We start from the raw sequence: 26,165 nt of genomic DNA on the forward strand, positions 1-26,165 counted from the left end.
TGCCTTTCAAAACCCATCAAACACCAGAACAATTCTAGCACTGAACAGGTCACTTTATCCCTGAGAACGGCTGCTCACCAGTTCCAGCCCTGGATGTTGAGAGGCACGTCCTACTAAGATAATTTATAAGCTTTAATGTTCTTTAGTGCTAGAATGGTTCTGCTGATAGAAATACAAATGCGACTGGGCTGGCCCACGTCATTACCAGTCTCTGGGAGCTTCGGGCTGCCTGACAGCTACTCAGAAAGGCTGGCGGTTTCTGCCTACGAGCCCCGCAGCTCCCAAGCCGCTCTCACACCTTCTGAACAGCAGGCATTCCGAGGCCCCGGCAGCCAGTCACCCATCGCGGAGCATCGACGCGGGAGCCGCAGCCCGCCAAGCCGCGGCTGCACGCCAGCCTCCGGCGCCACCCCCGGCCTCCGCCCGGCTCCTTCGCCGAATCCAGTCCGCGTATTCCCTCCTCCGTCCCTCGCGCTGCGCTCCGCGTTTTCTGCCCGCCCTTCACCTGCCGCCCGGCGCCGCGCGGTGCCGCAGGGCTGCGTGTAAGACGCGGACCGGCTCGGAGGCGCGGCGCGGAGCTGCACGGCGCGGCGGGGCGGCTGCAGGTAACCTACACGGGGCAGCGCTGGGTACGGCCGGGTTCCTGTGCGATGAATTGGTGCCGGGCCTCTGCCTGGAGGCTCAGCAGGGCAGGGGCCAGGAATCCGCCCACGAGAGTCCGCTCGATGCGAGAAGCGCCAGCGTGCGTCTGCCGCCCGAACAAAGCTGCCGTGCGTGCATCCAAATTCCAGCTTGAGGTTATTTCTCTTTAGTTTTCCTCCTTTGCGTGCTCAATCTCTGCATGGGGTTCAATTTCAGTGGGGCTGAGGGGAAAGAGAGGCATTTCGAGGGGAAGGACGGATCTGATGGAGATCACCTTCGGAGGCTGATGCTTCGACCCACCTGTAAGTTGTTTATTGTTTGGGGTTTTCTTCCAAGCTGGTTATTAAAGAGGCACGTTAATAAGCAGTCTGTTGGACACGTCTGTTTCCTGACGCAACTGACGTGAAGCTGAATGTTTGAAGCCTAATTGAATATAAGACTTAAGAAAGAAGCAAATTGTTCTATCTGTTGTCAGCATAGCATCTTAAACTAACTTAATGCATTGTTTTAATATATCTCTGTAGCAAAGCAAGCATTATGAGAGGCTATAATCCTAATCTTACTTATTATTATTATCTTTAATACAGTTCAATCAAAGGTTTCACTTTTCCTCTAAATAAATCCTTTAGGTTTGAGATTAAAAAATACCTGAAGATCAGTTTCAGTGTTTGGGTGGGAGCACTTGCAGCAGCTTGTTAGCAAAGCCATGGTACTGCAAATAACACTGTGCCAGCACAGTTCCTGATGAGATGCTTGTCTGGATGTAATAATAGCAATAAAGTACGTTGGCTGAGGCACAGATTGCCTTAGGCCAGCTGGAAGTGTAGAGTTTACTCCATCGTATGAGGTAGAAACGTGGTTGCAAAGTTAATGCTTGTGTGTTATCGGCGCCTGTTCTTCCATCATCCTACCACACAGCCTTTTTTGTCAAAATGTCTATGCCACCTATTGTCATTAACTCTCAAGTGAGGCTGCTGATGAGTATATATCATAGAAAGTCCAAAATATGCATACTGAGGGTGCCTAACGTAATATTCTACATCAGATCTAAAAAGCAATAACGTTAAACCATACATGTTATATCTGAGATTGGCAAGACTGGGACAGGAAGTGTTCTTCCTTACTTTCATGGAGAGGAATTTGTTGGCTGGCAATTTTCCACTGACACTATCAAAGCACATCTATTTCTCTCATCCCTGATGTATTTTATAGAGCTGAGGAAAAGCACAAGCATGGTGCAAGACTTTTGACATTTCATTCTCTACGGACTCGTGGGTCCCCCTGCCCAGAGTAAGGGAGGATCTTCTGCCCAGCTCTGACACTGTAACTGGAATGCCTGAAGTCTGAAATCTCACCTGACCTTCTGAGCTACCAAACGCAGTGGTGATCTTGAGGGGTGGAGGTCTGCTATGCTTTCTGCAATGCAAGAAGTTGAGATGTCCAATAAACCGAGTCGCAGCCTTATAATGAACTGAAAGAGGTCATTTGTCACAGAGTGAGTATTGCAACGGTGGAACCAAGTGCCATGAGATGTCATGGAGACCAAAACGTTAATGGCTTCCAAAAACACTGGATGCGTTCATGGAAGATGATTTTGCCAGTAACTGGAAATAAAATGCCAGGTGCAGCCTTCATCTCTGCACTGTTTGAGGCATATGTTTATGGAAATCCAGAAGGTTGTGCTGGGCGGATCATCATACCTGTTCCATCCTGTTGTACGGCTCCTGGATCATCCAATGTCAATGACATTTTATTACAAGACAATTAGGTATCTGACTGGTCTGATTTAACGTGGCTGTGACATTTTTGTGATAATTTGACATTGCACACTGAACAGCAACAGTTTTCAGGAGTGAATTTATTGCATAAAAGTGTGCTTCAGCAGAGGAAACACAACCCATTTCATGTGTGGATAAATATAACAAAGAAAAGAAGCAAGAGCTTTTCTTACATAAACCCCATCACTCACTTTGAGACATAATAGAGGCTGTTCAAATATGACTTACTCAGCTTCAAATTGTGTGGCATACAGTTCTAGAAAAAATGCATATAAGAAATTGTTGCTAAAAAAAAAAAAAAGTTCATTTTTTTCTACACTGTCTTAAAGTGTGTTTTCAATTGTTAAAATAAATGGTGCCTTTCAGTAGTATGCACAGATTTTTACTGTTTGTACAAAAGAAGGATGTTTTGATCCAGGAAAAAGAATAGCTTCGAAATGATAAAGTAAAACAAACAGAATCAAACTTGGGAAGAAAAAGGATCTGCTAAGGTCCAGTATTCATGTCCTTGATAGCATCTTGCTTTTCATTTTCTTGCCAGTCCATGCTTTGAGTACTAAAACAAATTTCCACAACTGAGAAAGATCGTTGCTTGTCCATGATGTACAAGTGTGGTTACCCCCTGAAAAATATATCATCGCTGAAAAAACTTTATTTGTGTCCTACATTGCATCGAAATCCAACATTGTAGGTGCAATAGCCACAGATTTCTATTAAATAAATAAGAAAAAATTGTGTGGGACAGATGAAGAGGTTTTCACTTGGCGATACTGGAGTCCACGACTTACAGAGTTTATGTGATTTCTTGACAAAAAGATTGCAGAGCTTTATATTTTTTTTGATGTTTTTATTTTTGTTTTGTTTTTTTAAATCTTAAAGAAAACAGCAAGTTAATATAAGGCATACATGGTAAAGGAATACAAACCATCTCATTTAAAGGTCTCGTTTGAGTTTTAGATGCACACCATGAATCTTCTCCAGATGTTTATTCTTGCTTTCTCTCCATCTACAAACAGAATAATGAGATAAAAAAGGGAGGCAGAAGGTGAGAGGAGAAATTTCAGCCTGCCTACCCTTCGATGACGCTGCATTTTTATAAAGGCATTTGGAGCTGGTTACACAGAAGATTAAGTGTAGTCTGAGGACATTTATGAAAGTCATACAAGTGTACCACTGAAACTATATAGTAACAGTCAGATTGAAATTCTAGTGTTTTATTATAATTTTAACAAACACACAAGATTTTTTGGCCAAAAATGTAGATGCACGTTACTTTTGACTCCACATTGCAAGAATCTGATTATTTGTTTATTTTCTGCCTTGAGAGGAATTTGCTGAGTTATGATACATCTCGCCTCCATAAGACATAAAAGCACACTTAGAGAAACTATGTGAATGAAACTTCGTATTTCTTTTGCATTCTAATGCCACCTCAATGTATTTATGTTACATTCTCCTCTAATGTTGTGAAAGATGCTGTCTGTATAATTCATTTTGAGCTTTGATTGGAATGAATTTTTAAATGTGCTGAAATACTTTGTCCCGGTCAGTTTTGAGGATCGTTTTTTTTTCTCAAATCAAACATATTTTTGATATTGATATAAAAAATGATGAAGATTACTCACTTTTTCAGGGATTTTTTTGTTTTGGTTTGGTTTTATTGCTTTTATTAAGAAGCTTCTCAGCTATGTAATTACTTCTTCCCTATCATCCGCTTCCACATGCTATTTAGAGCCTGTCTGCTGAGAAATGTAGATGTTATTGTTGAGAATGAAAAACACCTAGTCTGGTCCTCTCTGCTGCTTTCCAGCCGTGATCCCACTGCTCCTGCATCACATGGAGAGCATAGAGGATGAGGTAGGAAAAAAACAAGAAACAATCATTGATCTTGAAGCTAACCATGAGATCCTTCGTCAACAGTTTTACCTTGGGAACTGCTGATTTCTGCATCTTGGGTTAAATGTATTCTGAGCACTTCGCTTGTCAGTCAAATGATTTCCATTATCCCTCAGCAGGGTTTGCAGTTGAAGTGTGTGGTAGCCTGGCTGAACGATGTCTGTGTTCCACTCTGTCATTTCAGGCTATAGTCTAGGTAATACGTGTCCAACCTTTTGGCTTGACTGGACCGCATTTTAATGAATAGAAATTGTCTTCGGCCCTGTATATGTAAGTCATTCCAGAAGTAATGCCTCCTATTTATTTCCAAGGAAATGACCACAGATACAAAGAGCACAATATCACTATTTGATAGAGCAAATTCTTAGCTACAAAACACTATTTTTTGACACAGTCATCACCATTAGCTATGCATTTTCAACAGCAGTGAGCAAGATCCTGCATGCCACACTCATAAAAATCCTGCCTACTGTCTCCACTGCTGAAAAATACCACCTAGCAGTTTACAGTGCTCACAGTTACTATTTGGTCTCAATAACAATTAAGAAAGCATCGGTGAATGTCAGTGGGTGCAATTTTTTCCACATGGAGGAATTCAATGACACAACTTGGTCATGACAGACAAGGTCAGATTTTTTAGTTGAGTAGCTGATTGCAACTCTATATTTGAATTCATTCATTCCAATATGTACTATGCCCTGCTAAGAGAGGAGGAGAATCTGAGGTGAGTATCTGAAGTGGCTGAGTTAAGGTTACACAGTAGGTCAGCGGCAGTTCTTCCCTTGAAAGTGATGCTCTGGGCTGGCCTTAATGTTGTGGGATTTTTGACAATGCAAATACAAAGACCTTGCAGGATCAGTTCGTTCTTTATTTTTATTTCTTTATTTGTTTCACTAAAAGGCAGTGAACATAACAGCTGTTGGCTCCACAGGGAATTATAAAATGGAAAACTGCAGGAAATCAAAGTACGCAATCTTGGAACGGTCAATAACTAATATAGGTACAGAATAGCAGGGAAAAGTGCAACTTGTTCTCAAAACATCTTTCTGAGTGGTGATACAAAATCGTTCTTCTGTCAAATAATGTCTTGGTTTTATTAGGAGTGCTTTTTTTTTTTTTTTTTTTTTTTTTAATTGAAGAACTGCAGGCCAGTGTCAGTCTTAATTATTTCTGTAATAATTAAACTTTGGTTGGCATATGTTTCAAATTAGTGATTTACAGTGCAGTTTCACTGTGCAGTGACCTTAAAGGCATGGCTCTGTTTTGGAGCTGCTCCAGAGTCGCCCAGCAGCACAGCTCCCCACCCTGCTTTCCCCCTTCTGATGTTACGTGGTTTTTCGCTTGGTTCAATCATTTTAAGCGCATGCTCAAAGCATCAGGAACATTTTTGAAGGAAATGGCCTTAGTTTCACCACTAACAGTGGAGCTGCTATTGCAACTATAGCTCACTCTGAGCTGTTACAGTCTTCAAAAGTAGTTTTTCTCTTGCTTGAGCCATGGATAAGACCATTTCTTAAGTGTCAGGACAGCAAATGAATACACTGAATATGCTTATATATATTATATATTATAATACATAATATAATATAATATATAATGTAATATATTGTATATTATATATTATATGATATTACATTACATTATATTATATTGTATTATATTATATTATATTATTTATTATTATATTATTATATTTCAAGTATGGTGTCTTGTCAGGTGCTTTTTGTTTTTTTTTCTTTCTTTAACTCTTTTACCCTTTTCTTCTTTTTCTTTAACCCTGGAGAAAACAAGGCTGCGGGGTGACCTCATTGCAGCCTTTCAGTATCTAAAGGAAGCCTACAGAAAGGAGGGGAATCAACTCTTGGAAAGGGTAAATAACTGCAGGACAAGGGGAAATGGTTTGAAGTTGAGGGAGGGGAGATTGAGGTTGGACATCAGGGGGAAATTCTTTACCCAGAGAGTGGTGAGGTGCTGGAAGAGCTGCCCAGAGAGGCTGTGGATGCCCCGTCCATCCCTGGAGGTGTTCAAGGCCAGGTTGGATGGGGCCCTGGGCAGCCTGGTCTAGCATTAAACGTGGAGGTTGGTGGCCCTGCATGTGGCAGGGGGTTGGAGATTCATGATCCTTGAGGTCCCTTCCCACCCTGGCCATTCTGTGATTTTAGCATCTAGTGTCCATTGGTTATTATTCACAGAGTATAGAGAAGAATGGTTCTGAAGCCACTAAATTAGATCAGTCATAGGTATGGATTTTTGCTCTTGTCATTCAAGATTGTACATGGGAGGCAAATGCTACACAAAGTTCCACTGACTCTATAAAAATATGAATAAAAGATAACCAATAAATAGCTATTGAGAGGTTACCATGTTTACCAAGAATGTTATCTTTTAACTCTTATATTGTAAAGATTATTCAACGTTACAGCCATTCACTGAAAATATCATCAATATTATTCTGAAGTAGGAGATGGTAAATATTGTCATCAGGTGTGAGTCTTTTTTGATAGATGTGGAATGAATTAGGGTGCATGAATTCTGATTTTTGTACAGGTTTTCTCCTAAGTACGGAAAATTTTCTTAACGCCACATTTTTGAAGAAGGTGATGTTAATTGTTCAGTCAGGTTACTTTCTTAAGGGATGGTTGGATATGAGACTGATGTGACATACAATTATGTTAATGGATTTCAGCTAGTTTCTAGCCAAGCCTGAGCATGTTTGTGCTTTCTCACATGTGACAGCCAGTGCTCACTGACAATTTGTGAAACATGGCTGTAATATTGATACAAGCTAGATAAGCACCAGCAGAGAGGAGGATGTTCCCAAGTGAGAAGGGAAAAGGAAAATGGAAGAGATAGAACGAATCAATTCTTGTAGTAAGGACCACATAAGGAGCTAATGCATCTACTAATTATCAGATTTTGTGACTCAGTTTTTGTCACTTCTTTTACCAGTGTTAGTTGTGGCATTAAATGTTTCGTGTTTGTCATTCTAAATTGGTTGCCAAGACTGAAAAATTTAAGTCTGTGTGAAAATCAGTAAGTTGCTTTAAATGTGCGTAAGATTTGTCTAGTTTCCACCAGCTGTCCAGTAATTCATGTGCAATGTGTGAACCACCCCAAATATTCCAGCTTGAAAATACTCTGGTTTATAGCTTTGGAACTCCTTGTACATATCTATGATGCAAAACCCTTAGTACTTGTAGAAATAGCACTGTTACATATTGCATGGCAGTTTTTAGCATGCATAGTCAGCAGACCTTGTGTCATGTAGGTTATAATTGGGCCTAGTTTGGTTAGAGCTGAGCACAAACTAATCCAAAAGGTTTGAAATGCATTTTCTACTCCCTTTGTCTGGTTTTGTTTTATGTTTTGTTTTATGTTTTGTTTTATGTTTTTGTTTTTTGTTTTGTTTTATGTTTAGTAGCACAAAAACCTAGATGTGCTTTACTTCCTAGCTCTTCCCCTGGTTTTTATACTAAAAAAAATCTTTTGCACTTTTTCTTACTCCTCTCTCAGTAGAACCACCTGCCTCAGGTCTTTTTTTCTTTTTTTTTATAACATAATCTTGCAATTATATGTTGTTTGGTTTTGTTTTGTTTCGTTTTCTAGTAACATCACTCTTTAAACACTTAGCATGACTCCTATCTGAAGAAGTGGCCTTTGAGTAACGTCGGGCTGCTTCATGTTTTCTGTCCTGGTGTACCATGCTATGTTGCTCAACTTGTCATCTGAAATCTGATCTCTGAGATGAAATGGGAGGGAAAAGGAGTGAATTGCAATGGAGTGTGAATGCTAATGGCACAAGTGTGTGCAATGGTTCTGTTGACAAGGTTCTCACCAACCAAGGCAGACTGGGGGGCAAGGACCTGGAGTGAATGAAGAAGATTTGAGGAGGCATTCCAGCCACAATTATCCCTGTAACTTCTCTTTCATCACCCCTTAGAGAAGAGGGTTTTTTCCTGGTCTTTTGTTTGCTGATGACTCCTTCTCCCCAGCCTTTCATTTTAATAATAGCATACCAAAACCGTGTCTCAACAAGGTTTGAAGATTTCTTGCTTTATTCTGTAACAAAATGGAAAGAAATCTGACAGGGTCTTAAACATTCTTAGTCTCCTGAAACAGAGACTTTGGAACTGAGCTAACTGAGCTCTGGAAACTGAGAGCTACGATCGTGCTTTGCAAAGCAGTGAATTGTTTTGTTATATCTTTTCGTTTCTTTATTTCCTATAGAAATTGGGAAGATCGACCAAGATATCTATAAATACAACACACCAGGATTCACTGGTTGCCTATCAAAAGTACAGTTCAACCAGATTGCTCCCCTCAAAGCAGCTTTGAGATCTACCAATACCTCCTCTCACGTTCACATACAAGGAGAACTGGTGGAATCCAACTGTGGAGCATCGCCACTGACGATCCCACCAATGTCGGCTGCAACTGACCCGTGGCACTTAGATTCAGGTAAACTGGGCCTCATTCCATGTTGAGTCAACTGAGCAGTTGAGAGAAAAAAATTATCTTTTTCTTTTTTCTTTTTTCTTTCTTCCTTTTTGTTTTTCTTTTTTCCTTTTGTTGTTGCTTATGCTTTGTTGGCTTTTTTTCACATTTGTGAAGGAACAAAATGCTGCTGTGGTAGTACTTTGTAGTGTTGGATATGTAATAAGCAAGACATTGGTAGTATGTGTGGATAAAGCATGGTAGTATTTATTCTGTTGAATTGCTAATAAGTATATTGTAGTCAGCTTCATACAAAAAAAAAATGTAATTATAGACATAAATGTATTTAAAAAGTGCTGATTTGTATTCTGAAATGTCTGCTTTTCTTAGGCCATGTTTAATGGGAAATCTTACCAGTCATTACTGCATTCCTCTTATGCAAAAAATGCTAGAAAGCCAAAACAATTTTCTGATCTCAGCAATCTTATTCTGCTTTGTGTTTGACGGTCTTTGGAAGAATATACTGTGCCTGACTTAAGAGGATTGGATTTTTTCTTCTTGCTGCCTGGGTGTTAGATATACAGCTTAGGAAAAAAAAAAAAGTCAGCTCCTTTTAAATTTGCATTCATGTTTACATTGATACGTGTCATATTTTGGCCTCTGATTTCTGATTCTGATTTCATTTTTTTCTAGTTTCACTGATTTCATTTATTAACATAAATTAGAAACTGTCCTGGCAAGTTGATGGCTTCACAGTGCTATAAAATTGTGAGAGGAAAAACGGGGACTGTAATGGTTTTGACACCGAATAGTCCTATTATGTTTGAGAATTCATTTGTCTCTGTCAGTTTTGGTATGCGAGAGAAGCGTGTGCCAAGGTCATACCTCATTCCTTCCAGCCCTTCCTTTTGGCTCTTCTTAAGTAGAAAGGTAGGGCAGAGGTTAGTAAGAAGCAGAAGAGCTTCTTCTGGAGCTGAAGCTCCCAAATACAGATACTTCTTCATCTAAATTCCCTTCATGCCATCAAGCCTTTTTTACCAAGATTTTATTGCATCTCTTCACTGTTCATGACATGCAATCTCCTATCACAGGATCACAGAATCACAGAATGGCCAGGGTTGGAAGGGATCTCAAAGATCATGAATCTCCAACCCCTCTGCCACATGCAGAGCCACCAACCTCCCCATTTAATACCAGCCCAGCTGCCCAGGGCCCCATCCATGGCCTTGAACACCTCCAGGGATGGATGGGGCATCCGCAGCCTCTCTGGGCAGCTGCTCCAGCACCTCACCACTCTCTCTGTAAAGAACTTCCCTCTGACATCCAACCATCCAGGCCCCATCTTTGCAGCCCTTGTTTGGGCACTGATAGCTTTGTGTCCTTTTTACACTGTGACACCCAAAGCTGCAACCAGTGCTCAAGGTAAGGCTGCACCAGTGCAGAACAGAGCAGGGCAAATCACTTCCTTTATTGGCTAGCAATGTTGCACTTGATGCACCCCAGTATATGGTTAGCCTTCCTGGCTGCCTCGGCACACTGTTCAACTTGCTGGCAACCAAGACCCTCTTCAGCAGGGCACCTCGTCACTCTCATAGTAAAGAACTTCCGCCTGACATCCAACCTAAATCTTCCGTCCCTCAACTTCAAACCATTTCCCCTTGTCCTGCAGTTATCAACCCTTTCCAAGAGTTGATTCCCCTCCTGTTTGCAGGCTCCCTTTAGGTACTGCAGGCTGCAATGAGGTCACCCTGCAGCCTTCTTTTCTCCAGGCTGAACAAGCCCAGCTCCCTCAGCCTGTCTATGTAGGGGAAATGCTCCGGCCCTTGACCATCTCTGTGGCTATCCTCTCCAACAGCTCTCTGTTTTGTTCTGGAGGCTCCAGACCTGGACGCAGTACTGCAGATGGGGCCTCACAAAAGCAGAGCAGAGAGGGACAATCACCTCCCTGTCCCTGCTGGACACCCCTCTCCTGATGCAGCCCAGGATTCCATTTGCTTTCCAAGCTGCAAGAGCACACTGCTGGCTCATGTTAAGTTTTTCATCCATCAAGACTCTCAGATCCTTCTCTGCAGGGCTGCTCTCAAGCACCGCTCCTTCCAGTCTGTATGGATGCCTGGGATTCCTCTGGCCCAGGTGCCAAACTCTGCACTTTGCTGTGCTGAACCTCATTAGATTCACCCAGGCCCACCTTTCAAGCCTGTTGAGGTCCCTCTGAATGGCATCCCTTCCTTCCACTGTGTCGACCACACCACTCAGCGTGGTGTCATCAGCAAATTGCTGAGGCTGCACTCGATTCCGTCATCGCTGCTGTTGATGAAGATGTTACAGAGCACTGCTCCCAAGACAGAGCCCTGGGGGACGCCGCTCGTTACTGGCCTCCTCCTGGACATTGAAGCATCAATGACCACCCTCTGTCTGCAGCCTGTTAACCAATTTCTTATCCATCGAGTGGTCCCCCCATCAAATCCACATAACGTGTAATGGTTGTTTATTTTTGTTTTATTTTTTAATCTTTTTCCAATAGATAATTTGACTGCAAGCTGACAAAAGACTGGCTGGATTTATGCAACATAGTTGAATGTTTCCTGATAGCTCATTGGTGTTAAAAGAGGAGGTTCTATTTGTCCTTGCCCTGTGCTACTGTGCTTGGTCTTCTGTTGATTCAGTCTTGCGTAGGAAAGCTTTACTGAATCAATTCTGCTTTGACCAGATAGATTAAAAAATTATAAATTTAATCCTGGTTAGTTGCAGTACTCAGTCATGAAGGGTGTCAGGGAACATGCAGCATATGTTTGGGGTGCTTCAAGTGGTCTGTTAGCTTTTGCCCAGTAAAAAAATAAAACCTTATTGTAACAGCAGAGCTTTACTTGGCTGTTAGTCTTGGGCAACCAGAACATGATGGCTTACATTCACTTCTGGTGATGAGAAGCTTTAGTAAGAACTAAAGCTAAGCTAGGCATTCCTCCTCCTGTCCTCACCAGTGTTCAGCAACAGTAGAGGGAAAATATTATATTGCTTTAAAGACTCCTAATAAGGAAATACTAGAGAGTGCAACAGTTATGGTATAATGTGTGAATGGTATTTCACAGGCATAGTAGAAAGGATGTTGAGCCATGTGTGAACAATTCCAGATTTCCACTCTGAGTTAAATTTCCTTGATACAAAGAGGAGGTATCACAAGAGCTGATTTAGCAATGTCAAATAAGAACTACTCAGGCTCTGTAAGAGTACCTCTGGTGATCTGACACAGAATCACAGAAGCACAGAATTGTAGGGGTTGGAAGGGACCTCCAGAGATCATCGAGTCCAACCCTCCTGCCAAAGCAGGTTCCCTACACCAGGGACACCCACCAGACATGGTGGGCTCTGTCTCAGTTTCAGGAAAAATATGTGCTGTAAATTGCATTAACTTAGAAATAGATGATGGTGAGTGATAAATGAAAACATTTGCTAATAGTGTCACAATGCATTAGCAAATCGGCAGTTTGCACTGATTATTTTGTTTGTTGCCCATTCCCCACGAGAAAACTTTTTAACACAAAACATGTGGAAGGAGAAAATCTAAAAATCGATGGTGTGAGTAATAGTTTCTGTTGACTGCGGAGCTGAAATGCTCTTGGTACTCTTATTGTGAATTTATTCCTTCGTTAAACTGAATGAAAGGGCAGAGGCAAAGGTCTCTTTTGAAGCTCACAGGAACACTTCTGGTGTTGAAGCAAAAGATACAGGATGTTCACACTCTGTTGCAAAGAAATGGGTACAAGGAGCATGTGTTTGAAAGCAGCATGTACAGTTTGTCATTTCATGCATATTTTTATCCGTAATTTATATTATTGTGCCATCGGTTTCACTTTAAAATGAACTTAATTAAGTGTTGAGAACAGGTGTTTAGCAGTGAAAATGAAAAAGGTATGTGTCTAAATAGGACAGGTAGCTGTGGAAGTAAAGTAATGAATGATTCCTTCACTCTAAACTGCAATACTGGATCATACCTTGTGCATAGTTAACAAGATGCTAAGCAGGTTCTTCCTGGTGGCTGGCCCACATAAGATATTTGCCTTAAACTCTTCTGTATAGTTACCATTGTGGGCACCTCCTGTTACTTGCAAAACACTGTGGATGCTGGGACAAAAGGGGGCAAGCCATAACGACACATATCAGTCATTTGTATGTAACTGATCCTTAAAGTCAAGTTCAGAGTTTTTGTCAGTAAGAAAGCTTTTTGATTTGCTCTCTAGACAAATAGGCCATTCAGCCTCTAGATTAGTTGTCTTGCATTTCTGTTAGCCTTGGATTAACATATTTCTAATTTCTAATATTAGTTCTTCTAAAAAAATTTATCACTGCAAAAATATAATTTCCATCCCTCCCCATCCACTGCTGGCTTTTTGCCATGCTATCAGAACATTATCTTGTTCAGCTTGGGAATACTTCTTTTCCTGTTGCTATGGTGATCCTTTCTTGGTGGTGATGAAGCACAGGAATTCAGCAAGTCATTTGTTTCTAGAATGTGACTGTGGTGGCTTAAAAAAAAAAAGACACTAATCAAAACTAAGCAGATCATCAATATTATTCCCATCCTGTGTTTTCCTCTCATCTCAATTATATCAGTTCTTGTGAGACAATCCAATTTCTCTTGCTTACTTGAAGAGTAGAAGGGAAGCAAAGAGATGACCAGGTTATTTTAAAATGTCCACCTTTGCATATTGTCTAAAGCCAGTGAATTACCTGCCTGGCATACATGTGAAAACAAATGCCAGTATGAAGCTGCAAGTTGCGTTCATTCTAAGTGTGTAAATGCAGTGCAGTATTTAATATGGGATTTAGTTAAACCCATGCTAGGTTCATCATCACATTGAGAATTAAATAGACTGGATTAAATCCGCAGTGTTTTTTTTTCAAGTGTGTGTTTGATTTTTTTTCTGACTTAATGGCTTTCTTCTCTATTCTTGTTGAAGGTGAAAGGCCTTGTGTTTTAAGAATGAACAGCTTGCTTTGAAATGTGTATTGAGCACGTCTGGCAAACCCATTGCATGAAGATATGCACCACTGTCATCAAGATTAATATGTCTGTACGATTTACTCTCTTTTTGTTGGTGATGCTGTCAGGAGCAGAGTGTCAAAGGGCTGAATGTAGGTCATATGATCCATGCTCACCTAATTGCTAACTGGTTACCTTTGCTAATATATGATAATTGATGATAACAGGCAATTTCTGGGCTACGTGTTACAAGTGACAGCACTGAAGGCCACCTTCCTGACTCAGATTTTCATTAGATAGGTTCCCATGCTGTACCACTAGGTACCACATCCCAGTTCTTGAGGAGAAGCTGTGTGAGAAGTGCACTGGCACGGATGTGGCTGCCAGGATGGGAAACTCTTGCCTTTGTCAATGAGTTCACAGTGGGAAGAAAGAATCAGAAGCACTACTTGCTAGAGCAACCATCATAGGTTATGGACACATGAACAAAAGGATCTTTTCCTGACTGTGGACACTGAAAGAGTGTTGATAGCACATCCTGAGCTTAATGTCCTGTATGCATCTGTGAATTCACATGGCAAACAATGGTGATGTGTGAATCGGCGCTCGCTCACTGTAAGACTGTACTGATTGGGAACAAAAATCATCTACTTACTTCACACAATTATGTACAGCTTTCTCTGATCATTAGAAATACATAATTTCAGTGTGAAATCTGTGACATTCTGTCCAATGTATCAGACAGCTGACAAGCTGCCACACTGGCATTCACTGAGAGACCAGCATTGTAGCGATTTCATGAGTAGTGATTTGAGCACTAATACTGCTACCTAACATCAGGACAAGAAGGTGGCAATATTTAAAAGATCCTCTGCGAAGGCTGAATGTTTTCCAACAGCAGTAATTCTAACTTGGAAAATAGGAATGGCACGAATGAGTAAAAAATTGGAGTAAGAAGCATATGGATGCCCAAGTATTTCATGTAACTGCCTTCTTTTTCTTTTCCCTAGGCTGAAAAGAACTTCACTTCCTGGGTTACAGTCAAATTTAGATTGCAACAGTCTCCTCTGACCCGTCCCTTATCCCTTGTCCAGTCCTTTTTTTGTTCAGAAATGGAGATCTTTTTTTCAAAAGCGCAGAAGATGATCTTGTTTCTATTATGTCTGTGAGAACTCTTCTCCTCCAAGGACGTCAACATCTCTTTTTTTCCCTCTTTTTTTTTTTCTTTTTTTCCCAGCTGTTATAAGCTTACAGACACAGGGAACTGAGTGAGAGAATAAAAATACGTAGCAAAAATTCTCTTCCTCTCCTCCCCACCTCTACCACTGAGAACAGTACCAAAAACAGTCTTTTTTGCCGCAGAGAAACATATAACAAATTTTTAATGCCACAATACACAGTATCTGAGTTAGCAAATGCTAACGTCGAGATTATAGGCATATAATGCACCAAGTTTAGCGTGAAGTGCTACATGTATTTTTCATAGGTGCTGCAGAAGAACAAATCTGTCTGTTACTTTCTCCTTCTGAAAAGGCAAATCTTTCTTTACTTAAGGTTTGCTCCTTTATTTTCTTGCTCATTTGGCTGGATTTTTAGTTTTGTATTTTGTTCCACTCAAATATTCCTTGTGGGTCTGTTATCAGCAATTATCTGAATACAGCAAGGCTTTGGTCAGCACTTTACTTGCTGTGAGAGCACCAAAGCATTTCATGTTCTATGTTAATTATAAATGGAAGCATTTGTTTGTCTTCCTTAGCAGGTGAAATGTAAGCCCTGCTCATAAAATGTTCATGAAAGTGATAACTTAGGTCAGCAGTTCTTATCTGGAGACCCAGTGTCAAACAAGTGCTACTACCGGGAATTAGACAGATGAATTTAGATCTTTGATGACTGAATGTGTTCTTGCATGCTGCAAATCAACTGAAAATTTGGAATGGAAAGTGATCGAAATAATGCATCTGAAGCAGGATTTGTTCGTAACTATCTGGTCTAATATTTTAAAATACGGAAGAAAAGTCTTTTGTATACAGATATTGGTTTGTAAATGCAGAAAGTATTTTGATCGTGCCTTCCAACTGCTTTGTACAAGTATTCGCTTGTGGGCAGAAGAAATTGTAAATGTTATTACTGGGAAATGAACATTCAAAGAGGAAAATGAGGGAATTGTCTAAGCCATCCCATTGAAGGGAACGTGTTCCCTGTTTGATATTTCATCCAGGCTTGCTCTGAAGGAGTGTAAGCTGCAAGGCCGAGTCTTTTTATAAGGTACAAGCTTTTCTGCCCCTTTGCCAGGAAGATTACATTTTAAGAGCAAAACACAGAACATTGTACTGTATAAAACTCCCATTTCCTCCTCTGCTTAGGGGTGTGGACAGCAAAACTTGTCTGCAGTGTAAAACGAAAGGGTTGATGAAGCTCCCAGTGGAGAAACAATGACCTCGACTGTTTGGGTAGCTGATTCTGAAATCTAATGGTGGGAATTTACATTGTACCAGTTTGCTGACCAGAGAGTGTTTGCTGAACTTTCCCCAAATGGTGTAATTATTCATTCTTAGCACTCCTATTTTTCATTTCAAATTTCATGCATTTTTACATAATCTTCCAACTATTCTTTCCTCTGTAATCTTCAGTTACTTTCCCACAGAGTCACAGATGTTTTTGTACAGAAGTACTCAAAGGACAATATTTCTATTAAGCCATCATTTCAGAGAATTTTTTAATTTATAATCATTTGACATTGGCATAACAGCATGGATTGAGAGATTTCACCAAAAAAAAGTTAAATTAGATTTTTTAGTGGAAAAGCTTATATTTTCCATAATCTCTATGCATAGCTTTCTGTCAAGGCCCTGCATGGCAAGGGATTAGACAAGATGACTTCCAGAGGTCTCTTCCAATCTCAGCCATTTTGTGTTTCTGTAATTCATCAGAACTGATCCGTGTAAAAACACTTGAGATTCAGTATCTCCTATAAAAATTAAACCTTTCAAAATGTTTTTGACCTAATAGAATGTATCTAACATAATTTAGTTTAAATAATTAATCAAAATAGCATTACCATGTTAAAGACTTTATTATCACCCTCTACAGCTACCCGAAAGGAGGCTGTGATGAGGTGGGGATCAGCTTCTCCCATGTAACTAGCCATAGATCTAGAGGGAAAGGCCTCAAGTTGCACCAGGAAAGATTCAGGTTGGACATTAGGAAATACTTCTCCTAGAGAGTAATCAGCCATTGGAACAGGCTGCCCAGGGAGGTGATGGAATCACCATCTCTGGAGGTATTAAGAAACATCTGGGTGTTGTACTGAGGGACATGGTTTAGAGGGAAATATTGGGGGTAGGTGAACGGTTGGACTGCATGGTCTTAGAGGTCTTTTCCAAACTGTCCATATCTCTCTGTAGGGCCTTCCTACCCCCAGGCAGATGAACAATTCCTGCCAGTATGGATAGTGCTCCAAGATGTCTCTGAGGAAAACTAGTGTGGAGTTGTGAATTTATTTATCTGACATTCAGAACAGCTTTTGTTTTAGAAAGGCACAGAAATGCATTTTTTAGAAGACAGAGTGCCAACGAATGTGATAGACAAGTGCCACTGACAAAAACTGCTGGCCAGTCCCCCTTCATTGAGTCCTGAGAAACGTTCTCTTGTATGTTCCACAGACAACCATACACAGCTGGCTCAACGTTCCCCGAGAGTATACACACAAACCTCTTTTCAGGCCACATGGCAAGCTGAAGCAATTCATTCCATTGTACGGCTTCTTCACAATACAAAAGGAACTTTATTGTGCTTTTTGCTTCATGCTAACAGAAAGCCAGTCGAATTCCCTTTGACAGTTTTTTGGCATAGTGAATACATCACTGGCCTGTAAAATCAACTTATTTAAATATCACCTAATCCATCAGACAAGAAAAATACAGCTGGGATTTAAGTACTGACATAATTAGGAATTAGAGTCCTTGATTATTTGAACTGTTTCCAGTTAAATGAAAATGTCAGTCTCACCTCTGTGCCAGGGAGGATCATGGAACAGATCCTCCTGTAAGCTATGCTACGGCACATGGAAGGCAGGGAAGTGATACAGGAGAACCAGCAGGGATTCACCAAGGGGAAATCCTGCTTGACCAACCTACTGGCCCTCTATGATGATGTCACTGCATCAATGGACAAGGGTAGAGCCACTGATGTCATCTATCTGGACTTCAGTAAGGTCTTTGAGGTGGCATCCCACAACATCCTTCTCTTCAAATTGGAAAGATACAGATTTGATGGGTGGTCTGTTTGATGCATGAAGAACCAGCTGCAGGATGGGTCCAAAGAGTGGTGGTCAGTGATTCAATGTCTGGGTGGAGATCGGTGATGAGTGGTGTTGGTGCTGGACCAGGGGTTGGTGCTGGGGCCATTATTCTTTAATATCTTAATCAGTGACATCAACAGTGGGGTTGATGCAAGTTTGCTGATGACACCAAGCTGTGGAGTACGGTCAGCACACTGGAGGGGTGAGATACCATCCAGAGAGACCTAGCCATGCTTGAGCAGTGGGCCCAGGTTCACCTAATGAGTTTCAACAAATCCAAGTGCAAGGCCTTGCACCTGGGTCTAGTCAACTCTCATTACCAATATAAACTATGAGCATGAAGGGATTGTGCCCAGCACTTCTGAAAAAGACCTGAGGGTAGTGGTGGATGGGAAGCTGGACATGAGGCAGCAGTGTGCCCTCAAAGCTCAGAAAGCCAGCCGTATCCTGGGCAGCATCAAGAGAAATGTGGCCAGCAGGTCAAGGGAGAAGATCCCGTCCTCTGCTCTCCACTGGTGAGACCTCACCTGGAGTACTGCATCCAGATGTGGAGTCCTCAGTACCGGAGGGACGGAGACCTGTTGGTGCACATCCAGAAAAGGGCCACGAAAATGATCCCAGGGATGGAACACCTCTGCTGTGGGGACAGTCTGAGAGACCTGGGGCTGTTCAGCGTGGAGAGGAGAAGGCTCTCAGGTGACCTGATAGTGGCCTTTCAGTATCTGTAGGGGAGCTACAGGAAAGAAGGGGACAGACCCTTTAGCAGGGTCTGTGGTGACAGAACAAGGGGAAATGGCTTCAAGCTTAAAGGGGGTGGATTTAGGCTAGATATAAGGAAAAAGTCTTTTACAGTGAGGGTGGTGAGGCACTGGAACAGGTTACTTAGTGATGTGATTTATGTCCCTGTCCCTGGAGACTTTCAAGCGAGGCTGGATAATGCCCTGGATAACCTTATCTAGCTACAGACATCCCTGTTCCTTGCAGGGGAGTTAGACAAGATGGCCTTCAGAGGTCCCTTCCAACTCCAAGGATTCTATGATTCTGTGAAAGGCTTTTAAAAACATTTTCCCTATCTCAAAATCAATACCGCTGACCAAATAGCAAATTATTGCAGCCCCTCACCTAGCTCCCTAGGGTTGTACAGTTACTGCAGCATCTAGTTGCTGTGTCTGACTAAAAAGAAAAGTTTCGATGACTTGTTGAATTGATGAAATTGTTTTGTGGTTTAACCTGACAAGCAGCTAAAGAACACACAGTCTTTCACTCCCCTGCCTCCCAGTAGGACAGGGGGAGAACTGGAAAAATAAAGTAGATTGAGATTAAGACAGAGGAGGAAAAGAGAAATAACAGTGATGATAATTTCATGTATGTGTAATTACTGTCTATATATATACACACACAAAACAAGCAGTGCACTGAACAATTACCATTTGCTGACCGATGTCCACCCAATCCTTGAGCAGTGTCAGATTCCCCCGGCCAATTCCCCTCAGTTTCATAGCTTTTCTCACATGATGTCACATCGTATGGGATATCCCTTCGGTCAGTTTAGGTCAGCTGCTTCTGTTCCCTCCCAGCTCCTTATGCCCCCACAGCCCCCTCACTGGAAGGGCAGTACGAGAGGCGGAAAAACTGAAACCACCTCTGTACAGCACTGCTGTGCAACACAGTTTTTCTCCTACAGCCAAAACCGAGCATCGTGTGTGTTCTCATGCTTTTGAAAGAAAGATGTATTTATGGTTTTGTGCTAATGAAACCTATCATATTTAGGTTAGTAGAGTAACGAAATTACCTTCTGTGTTAACAGCAATGCTTATTGAAGGTACCTCCTTTGTTTTGTTTATCCCTGTGTCATAAGGGGTCAGATGATAGTGAAAGATAATTTTCTTTCATATTTATTTAGATAAATCTAAGTATGCCAGATGTATTTCTGAACTAGTTTGGTAAGTTTTGCTGATATTATAATCTGTAATTCTCTATTTACAGCCAGTGCTGATTTCCCGTACAACGGTCAAGCCATAGGAGATGGAGTTAACAGAAACTCTGCTATTATTGGAGGTGAGAAAAGTGTCTACTTTCCTAAGAGATTTTGCAGCACAACTGTGAGGCTTAGTTGCAGTTGGTGACATATTCAATCTATTTGCTAAGAACTGACTTTGGGAAAATCACACCAAAAAGTTTGTGTAATTCTGTTCAGGTAATTTGTTCTAGTGAAATGGCTTGTTTTTACTTTGTTTATTCCCTTATATTCAGTTTTAACCACATCAAAATATTCATATTTTTAATCTACATAACAAGCATACTTATGAGGATCTATTCTTGAATACTTACTTGTGGTAAAAGAGTCATTCATTTATGTTAAATGACAAGGACGCTTTTCCAGTTACATCAGATTCAACATGAATCTAAACCCATTAGTCGCACTCTTGACAGAAATAACTCACAATCTTGCCTTGTTTTTTAAGGGCCAGGCTCTGCTTATATGCCTGGGAGTGCTGTTCTGTGTGATAGGGTCTCAGGTGATGGGAAGTAATGCCAGAACTTGGATCTTAAATTAGCATTAAATTGAAGACTTTCAGCCAAGCTGTCTCCAGCTTGGATCCTGAATAAATTTATACATACCTACAATTTGCTCTACCCATCCCTCTGTACTGAAGTGTTACACCAGAACTTTCTGGAGACAACTTTGGTAGTGCAACAAATTCTGAAAGCATATAAAAATGTTTTAAGGATTATTCTAATATATTTTAGTCAGTTCTAAATGCATATAAAATGACGTATTGGTGGTGAGAAATATTTTGTCTTGTGAAGCAACACTAAGTATAGTAATATGTAGTCGAATGGAATTTCTTGTTTCTTTTCCGTGTCCCCGACAAAGGACTGTGATTCCATAGCCAGGTTTAGGTCAGTTGCTTTAGTTTTGATTTGTTATTTTTCATTTTTATTTTATTATTACTAATTATGACTTTTAATTTATTACTTTTACTTTGGTACCCAACTATACCAGTTGAGGATAGTATTGCATTCCTCAGAAAATTTAGACCATGCGTGAACAATCTGGCTGCCCAACATGTTTGACATAAGAGACATAAAATAATTCTGTCTGATTACGAGATATTTTTTAAATGGCAAATGTAATTTCTTCATCCTGGACGATGCTCTATCTCTGAGTAACTGCCCAGCCAACAACATATCCCCATTTCATCCCCTCATTTTAGGAACACAGCATCCTCTGCCTAGAGGTCAATGAAGCTCACCTCTGTAACTAGGTATTAATGTAAAAGGTAAACTATGGAACAAAAGTCACCAGCAGCTTCCCCTCATTTATTATAACATAAATTTTAGAGAAGTGGAAGCCAAGAAACTGCGGTGATACTCAGCTGCCCACATAGCTGTGAGCCTCTGTCTTTGTATCAGAATCTGTTCTTCTCCTTAGTGGCATCTTTTCTTTCCTCCTCTGCTCAGGCGTCATCGCTGTGGTGATCTTCACCATCCTCTGCACGTTGGTGTTCCTGATCCGCTACATGTTTCGCCACAAGGGAACCTACCACACCAATGAGGCCAAGGGCGCAGAGTCAGCTGAAAGTGCCGATGCCGCCATCATGAACAATGACCCCAACTTCACAGAGACCATCGACGAGAGCAAGAAGGAATGGCTTATCTAAGCCCATAGAGAGGGAGCTTGGGAAGGGATACAAGCTGGGCCAGGTTGGGACTGGAATGACTCTTGCAGTGGGGAGAGAACATTCTGCATTGGAAACTTGAGCACACATATGGTAAAAAGATCAGCACAACTAGAGGAGCAAGTGACAGGAAAAATCACTGAGACTGGAGGAGAAAAATATCACATGCATTTAAGAAAAATACTTTTAAACATTTACTTACAGTGAATCAGTGAATTGCCCTTCTGTATTCGAACAACTGTAACAAAGAACAGTTTCGCAGCTTCAGCATTGGTTAAAATTTTCAGTAATAACTATCTTTTTGTGTATGTGTTTAGAGGTATTCTACAGAACAAGAAATGGGGCCTTTTTCTTTTTTTTTTTTACTTTTTTTTTGAAAGCTGTTTAAAATGGAGGTTGTTCTGTCCTGAAAGAAGTGGCGGAACTTTGTTCTGATGTTGTGTTTCTTATCTGGCCACTTCCCCACAGGCTGCTATCAGCCCTGCACCTTCACTGTATCATGCTTCATTTTGGTGGTGTTTAAACAGATGATCAGAGCTGGGGGCAGACCTGAGGGGTGAGGAAGGATACTTAATGCAGCTAAACCTTGCCAGTTTTTCAAAATGTCACCGGCTCTTCTCAATACTGGCAGGATTCATCTTTTTTTGACACACGTACTTCATTGATTCTGTACAGTTCTCATCAGCAGTGTAAAAATGTTATTATGACTTCTACTACTACTACAACTGCTTGTACTGGAGAGGATGATCATAAAGCACAGCACTCTTATTTTTTATTACTGTTGTGAACTCTGAGGGCAGATGGTGCTGTGCGAGTCTGTAGACCTGTTCTTGTGTCTTTGGCTAGGGCTCTGCTGACCCCAGGCACATGCCAGTCTAAATTCAGCTCTGCCTGTGCTGGTGTGTATATCCTGGACTTAGGCATAAGCATTGTAGTAGGAAATAATAGCCAAATTTCATTTGCTTCTGTTTCTTTTTTATAGGCTGTCACAGAAATATTAACTAGTACAGCTCTAGTCAATGTATTTAAACTCATGGACTTCACATGATACTTTTTACAGCTTTGGCATAACAGTTCACAAATTTATTTTTTTTTTAATTGCCTCCTGAAGAAAGCCTCTGCTGACAGCATTTGCACAGGCAGAAAAATGAAGCAACAAAGATGTGAAAGCTCTGCCTCGAGAGCACGTGAAAAACACACGGTGCTAGAAAAGACATATTTTTCAATACGCAGATTTACCTGAACTATTACTTATCTAAAGCCTTTTTAAGAATGTCAAGGAGAGTGCCAAGTGCATCATTTTACCCCATGTCCCCTCTTAGACCACGGAAGTTGCAGATCCCACCTGAGAAGCAGGATGGTAGTTGTAGAAAGGCAAGGGGGCTGCCTGAAGACCTTGAATCCTTTGATGGCAACAAAGAAGCTGTAGCTTGCCCTGTGCACGTATGCATGGTCCTCCAGGTCTGATTTCAGAAATGTAGGGCCTTGCTTGGCAGTTTTTGCTGGAACAAGGGAGTGAATGTATTGCAATACATTTCCTGAGTGCTAAAAGAACAGATGCAACACCAAGAATTTCCTTTTAAATGTATTTATGCTTGTGACAGTCTCAGATTTGCTTTATCTTTTAATATCGATGGGTTTAGTATGCGAAGATTTAATCCATTTTTCTTTGTAAGAAGGATTTATTTTTCAAATCCAAATCTGAAATCTACTACACTGATCAGTGCTGGCACCACTAATTTCCTTATCTTTTTGATTGTATTTTTATTATAATAGGTAATGATTTAAAATTTAATTTAAAAAAATCACAGAGAGGGAGGAAAATATTTGACTCTTACCTGACAAGAAGTTTGTAAGCACAATTTGAGAGCTAGACAGGGATAGATAGTTTGATTTAAGGATGGTAGTATAAAGTCATCCGGTGGATTCATTGAACGTGTATCAGACCAAATCAAATCCATTGATTTCTTCCTGCTCATGGATTTGGAATTAGCATACAAAAAGGTTCAAATGAGATTTACTGTTTCTCAGGTAATTTTATGTGACAGAGGTATTCAGGTAAACATGAAAGCTACCTCTGTCATTCTTGTGCTCTACAGTCTTTTGCCTTGCCTCCAGTATCAGCATCTCCCTCTCTCGTGCTTAATTAAATAGATGAGTCCCTGATCATGTTTACTTGTAGGCGTAAGATTAATCTCTAACCCTTTGGAGAATATCAGCCTGGGATGACTCCAGCCTGCACCACTGACTATTCAGCAAAATACTTTGGTTGTTCCATGTTGCAATTGCAGATGAATTACAATTTCTGTAATTGAAGTGGTGTTCACTTTTCTATACAATATTCTATATTTGATTTTAATTGTACTTTAGTCCACTCTGAGAAACATCCTTGCCTACAACTTCAAGTTATCAAGAGCAGTGAATACAGCACCATTTGCATAGACTGGAATTTAGTTTGCAGAAAAAAGTACTAATCTGAATTTAATGTCTGTGATGGGGATCGGACTCATGTATACTGAGAACATGGAATCCTCTGATGCTAGAGGACAAAGTAGCCAAATGACTTAGCATGGTACTGGAAGGGAAAGATGGCTTGGTCTGTGTGCCTAGCCAAGTCCTTGGCCAAGCTAGAAACACTTGCTGAATTATGGCAAAGGGGTCTGAGGCATCTATTCACTGACTTTCCAAAAGATTCCCAGTTTAGCTCTCACAACCCTGCAAGCAAGATTTCTGGAAAACAACCTTTGACTGTTGCACATGCAATACTTGTAAATGCATGTCTTAAATTTCGAAGACAGGATTTACATTTCCTAAATTAAGTTGAATGCATCTTCATCTCTCCATTGGACACCATGTTTCTCACAAGTGAAGTTCATTAATGCTATATTAAAATGTTGATGGTCTATTTTCCAGATACAACTGCTTTCATAACTTTAGAAGCTTTCTGAATTAATCCTGCCTCTTGTAGCGGATCTTAGTCATGATATTTTAGACTATCATATGTTCCCTGTGTAGACTGTGTTCATAACATGCAGTCATGTGTTTCATGACTAGGTGAATTCCTTTCTGTCTGTCTTGCATTTAATTTCTGAAGATGTAATAAGCTTAGGATAGGCGCTGGCCTACTTTCTGAGCAGGCTCAGAAGTGTAGCTTGCACATTTTTGCTAACACCATCCTATTTTGAGAATTTCTTCCCCTGTGGGCCTATTATTGGAAGTTGCAACAACACCCATAGTTTGATTTAACTGTTTCTATTTGTGCTGAGGTTGTCTGACAGGTGCTATCCAAACGCTTGTAGTGGGAAAACCTGATGGAGAGTAGAATGGAGCCTGCTTGTATAAGAACCTGTGCTTTCCCCCAGAGGACACTAAACTAAGCAGTCTTGTATCACCTGCTTTTACCTGCTTCGTCTATTCGAATGTCTTAGGAAAATGTTACTTCTTGCACTGATTGAGCCACCAAAGTGTCCCAGCTGTGTTTCTGAAAGGCTTGTACTGATTCCCTTGAAATCAATGGCAAAACTGCCAGCAGCTGTGGGGTGTGCAAGACTGGGCTGAAGACCAGAATCCTCTGCGTTAGCAGCTTTTGAGTACTTGTTCACAACACATGCAGACCACAGGGAAATGAGCTGTGGGGCTCCAAAGAGCCAAAGTGGTAAAAAACGTATCAACTCAGCTTTGAGGGGAAATCCAGAGTCTTATCTGTCGGTTCTGAACTAAGTCTTTCACATATTGCTTATTCCATGTTTACTAATCGGAGATTCAAGTGTGTTACATAAGAATATGCATCTTTAATTGGTACTGGAACAATTCTACATTGTATTTTTCTTGTCTCAAACCTTACCTTTACCTTTTATATTTCCTGTAGCAATTAAGACTTCAAACATGATAGTATTTTAGTATCGTGCTCTAGCTAGCATGATGTATGTCAAAGGATGGTTACCATAAATATTTTACTAAGATTGCCAGAGTGGTGGTGTATATGTACAAGTTTACTGTAGTGATAAGAATTTGTTTAAAATAGTCTAGTAAATAATTATGTTTTAATTGAAACTATGTTCTTTAATGGCAGATGCATCTAATTTCCAGGGTATCTGTTGAAATGGGAAGCTGTCTCATTTTGATAAGCAATAGCTTTTAGCATGGTTTCTCCCTTGAACCATGGCACCTAGCAAACATGGTAACTCTGAAAGGTTATCATCTTTGAACAGCAGAACCTGTATTATGTTGATCAGATTTTATTGCCAATCCTAGAGAAATTAAACAAATCTAAAAGCAACAGCATTTGAATTAGAATGAAAGAACAACATGTATGTACGCCTCATATCTTAATATCTTCTGTGAATGTCTTTTCTTTTAACTGAAGTTCTACTAGAAATCAGATAGCTAAATAAAAAAAAAAGAAAAAAGAAAAAAAAAGAAAGAAAGAAAGAAAGAAAGAAAGAAAGAAA

At 40.6% G+C, this 26,165-nt stretch overlaps 1 protein-coding gene across 1 annotated transcript in view; it reads left to right on the top strand.

Moving 5' to 3' along the window:
• CNTNAP2 (contactin associated protein 2) overlaps window positions 1-21,718 on the top strand; it is a 663,767-nt gene extending 642,049 nt beyond the window's left edge. The window contains exons 22-24 of the mRNA XM_042886519.1: window positions 8,544-8,774; window positions 20,018-20,089; window positions 21,497-21,718. Coding sequence (XP_042742453.1) covers window positions 8,544-8,774; window positions 20,018-20,089; window positions 21,497-21,696 — 503 coding nt within the window. The 3' untranslated portion in view covers window positions 21,697-21,718. The remainder of the gene's footprint in view (window positions 1-8,543; window positions 8,775-20,017; window positions 20,090-21,496) is intronic.
• Window positions 21,719-26,165: the final 4,447 nt, after the last annotated feature.

This window comes from Lagopus leucura, unplaced genomic scaffold, assembly GCF_019238085.1.
Source record: "Lagopus leucura isolate 7727_CA_CO unplaced genomic scaffold, USGS_WTPT01 Super-Scaffold_100058, whole genome shotgun sequence".
NCBI classification, from domain to species: Eukaryota; Metazoa; Chordata; class Aves; order Galliformes; family Phasianidae; genus Lagopus; species Lagopus leucura.